Source organism: Polypterus senegalus, chromosome 6, assembly GCF_016835505.1.
Source record: "Polypterus senegalus isolate Bchr_013 chromosome 6, ASM1683550v1, whole genome shotgun sequence".
NCBI classification, from domain to species: Eukaryota; Metazoa; Chordata; class Cladistia; order Polypteriformes; family Polypteridae; genus Polypterus; species Polypterus senegalus.
This window is the reverse complement of record NC_053159.1, coordinates 71,734,470-71,738,545: the sequence shown is the minus strand read 5'-3', so window position 1 is coordinate 71,738,545 and position 4,076 is coordinate 71,734,470. Positions and strand designations below refer to the sequence as shown.

The window sequence follows — 4,076 nt, the reverse complement described above, 5'->3', positions numbered from 1 at the left end:
CAAATGTCTAAATATTTACATAAATCAGAGATTTCACTAACTGATTTTTAATAAACTTGCAAATTCTTTTGAAATTGTGTTTTCATTTTCTAGTTTATGGGTCACTGAGTGTAGATTGATGGTCAAAATGGCAAACTTACCCATTTAAAATTAAATATATGACACAATCCACTGTATTGAAATGGCATAGGGTTCCAGGCAAACCAGGGGATAGGCCACCAGGATTGCATGTTCTGCCCATCCATTCTGGGTAACCTTAGTCACACCTCAGACCATACTCACTTCTCAATGAAGCCGGAGCAGGCTTGACATTCAAGGTCCACTCACTTAGGTACTCTATAGCCAGACTTTCATTTGTATCAACATTGATAGGTTCCTGCCATGTATCAAACATTCTTCATTGTGAGATTAAGATGAAGTTTGACCAGAGGAGTGGAGGAGAAAGAAAAGAAAGAGAGAGAAGGAAAAGTATTGTTCTGTGCTTGTGCTGAGACTGTGTTATAATTGTGGGAAACAGGGAAAGCGTTTACAATGAGGTAAAAAGAAAATAAAAAAAAATCAGTGTGTGCCTGCAACTTGTGTCCTATGCTTGTCTGTGTCGGGTTCAGGTGCCAGTGCCAGCCTGAGTGGTCCACACCTGTTGTCGTCCAGGGGTTCTTTGGAAATATGACCTGGGTGACATGTTTCAAGTTCCTTTCTGATGAGTGAAAACAAAAGGTTATAAAGCATCAGGAGGTCAAAAACTTCCTCACTGCTTTTTCTGTTATTCTCTGTTTCTGTCCTCAATGTCTCAGTCAGAGTGCAAGTGACAATGACAATATAATGAAGAAATAGCAGTTTATACAGGGTGGCTTAAGGAAATCGGAAATTTTGGAACTAGGTGTTGGTGACTCTGGGGCACGGGCAGTTGTTTGTGACCAATGTGACCTTGTTTAGAACCCCTTGCCTTTAATTATAATAGAGCAGTGGAGTGGTGCGCAATGAGCATTCGCTGTGAAATCCTTTTATGAGAAGGGTGATAGTGTGACTGCTTCGCAAAAGCATTTTCAACGTCATTACCAGTTAGGACTTCATGATCATGTCACGTCAACTCACGCATTTATGTAATTTCGAAGAAATGTGTTCAGCCTTAAAAAAGAAGTCCCCAAGTGGAGGCACTTTGCATACTGCCCAAAAACCTATGTCAGCTATTCGACGATTGTTTGGAAGGTGCATCATTTCGCTCAATTATGACATTCCATGTCCTCTTTGATCCCCAGATCTCACTGTTTGTGAATTTGTTCTGTGGGGACATCTTAAAAGCCAAGTGTAAATGTCCTACAACCTTTGCTAAATGAAAAAGGAGGATTGACGAGGAAATCGCTGGCATTCCTCTTGACATGTTACGTTGAGCAATGCAGAACTTCCACAACACGCTGTCAGAATGTGTTCGGAGAAATGGACAACACCTTCATGATGTTTTCTTCAAAGCATAAAATGAATATTGAATGAACATTGATTACCATCATTAATTGCATATCCTGTGCAATACATTTCATCAATGTATTTGTAATATGTTTATTTGTGCATTGAATGTCAATTGAAATTTTCCTGTTTCCCTGTGCCACCCTATATTTATCAGTTCATGTGTGTTATTTGATGATTTTATTATAATTCCAGCTATTATATAACCATCTGAAATGATACAGCATGATAATGGTTTTCAATAAAATCATTTTAAATGGAAATGCAGGAGCATTTAACACATGAACAAGCAACACTTTGGCAGAAACAAAAAGAAAAATGATGTTCATATTATGAAGTACCTCTCTTGATAAATTTTTAAGTCTGCTTTCATTAAACTAGCAAGTAAACATTGTTTTGAACACTATCCCAGTGGCTCTACATGTGCATTATAGAACAATAGTTGGAGGGTTTGTTTAACATGAGTGACATGTTTGCTTGCTCAGGGTCACGCAGCAACTCAATACAATGACTACACAAATGGAAACACCCACTAGGTATATTTTCAGTCAGTACACAGCTGATTCATCAGGTCTATACATTAGAATAACAAAACCAATAGCTGACCTTTAGACTATAAAAACCTCAGCAGCCGACTGACTCTCAGAATTTGTCTCAGCACTGAAACTCCACAATGGGCAAGGTGTGGTATTCATTAATGTTCAGTCTTATTAGTAGTATAATTATCAAAGAAAAACCTTCTGCTTATTATTTTGTTCTTTTCTTGCAGATCATTTTCTACGAAGAGAGAAATTTCCAGGGTCGCTACTACGAATGTAGCAGCGACTGCACTGACCTGCACTCCTACTTCAGCCGCTGTAACTCCATCCGGGTGGAGACCGGCTGCTGGATGGTTTATGAGCGCCCCAACTACATGGGCTACCAGTACTTCCTGAGGAGGGGCGAGTATCCAGATTACCAGCGCTGGATGGGCTATAATGATTCCATCAGGTCTTGTCGCATGATCCCAAATGTAAGTTTCTCAAATATTAAAAATAATCATTTTTTGAGTATTTGACTTTCCAACATGGCATGTAATGGAATAGGTTTTGTGACTCAGTATCAAATAGATTTACATTGCTAATTGTAGAATTCCTTTAGTATTACACAGTATACTCACAGCTCATAACTTTACTTCAACTACAGTGAAGATGAAATATCAGTTTTATTAGGATGAGTTATTTAGCTGAGAAGGTGAAGTGGCTTGCTCAGGGTCACATACTGACTCAGCAAGCACTGCTGTCTAAATCGTCAACTGTGTGGTTTCCAATACAATGCCTCAGTCCATATTGACAGGTGCAGATATACACAATAAACTTCCCTTACAATGTATACTCAACAGGAAGGCAAATATTGGTAAAGAAAAATAACTTTTCAATAAAAGTATTTGCTCGTTAATAACATTAAGTTTATCTGTTATAGTTATATAGACTGGACCAGTCAGGCAGAACCTCCAAATTACAGAAGAGCCAACCTCCAGCAGCTCCTACTATCCTAGTATCCCAACAGAGCAGCCTGCCAAAATTACATCTGTGGATCTCCACACATGCCAGAGAGTTGTCGCCACGCAGTTTATTAGGGAAACACATAGCCCTGTGAAGCTGTCTCCCCCATTCATCCATTATAACAGCCTCTCTACCAGTAAAGGTTCCACTAACCAATCTGGTTGGCATACCTGTCCACCCACATCCTTTCATTAAAAAGGCATCCCGGTCATCCATTCTGGCTGGAGTGCCAGGCAACTCACATTGTCTATTACATAGTTACAGAAGAGCTTTTATTATTAAAAAATTAAAAAATAAGAAAGTGCTGTTAAAACACCTCTGATATAAAAATAAAAGAAAAAAAATTCAAGAATCACAGTAATCATGTTGTCAAGTTCAGATATAAATATGAATGCTTATAGTGTGTCACTTTTGATGGTTAAGATAAAACACTTAAAATATTCCAATGATGCACCCAAAAGAAAGCTGTGGTTAAATAATATCCTTGACATTTTCTAAAATACTGCTATCTCTTTTACAACAGCACAGAGGATCATACCGCATGAGGATTTATGAGCGGGAGAACTTTGGTGGTCAGATGATGGAGTTCATGGATGACTGTGAGTCTGTCCAGGACCGCTTTAGATATCCAGATATTCACTCCTGCCATGTGGACGGCTACTGGATCATGTATGAGCAGCCCCACTACAGAGGACGCCAGTACTTCTTGAGGCCTGGAGAGTACAGGAGATACAGTGACTGGGGAGGCATGAACCCTAGGATTGGCTCCTTCAGGCGCATCACAGATTTCTGTTAAATCTGCTATTCAGAATTTTGAAATAAAGTAATTGCACTACCTTATATTACAGGACTTGTGTTTCTTTTTATAAGAATATAATAAGGCTGAGTCACATAGGTGATGACGGTTTTTTGAGTTTTTTTGCTGATTCATTTATGCTTTGCCCATCCATGGTTGTCTCCTGCCTGAAGTTCTTATGATTTGCTTAGATCTCTCATAATCCCAAATTGAATTAAGTTGGTTTTACAGATGGTTGGATGGCTAAATAATTCTCACCAGCTTTCTACATT

At 38.8% G+C, this 4,076-nt stretch overlaps 1 protein-coding gene across 1 annotated transcript; it reads left to right on the top strand.

Annotated features, from left to right (window-relative positions):
* The first annotated feature begins 2,091 nt into the window (after positions 1-2,091).
* LOC120530549 (gamma-crystallin M2-like) lies at positions 2,092-3,804 on the top strand. Its single transcript, XM_039754978.1, has 3 exons — positions 2,092-2,146; positions 2,234-2,476; positions 3,532-3,804. The coding sequence occupies exons 1-3, from the start codon at positions 2,138-2,140 to the stop codon at positions 3,802-3,804; spliced, it is 525 nt and encodes a 174-aa protein (XP_039610912.1). The 5' UTR covers positions 2,092-2,137.
* The last annotated feature ends 272 nt before the right edge of the window (positions 3,805-4,076 follow it).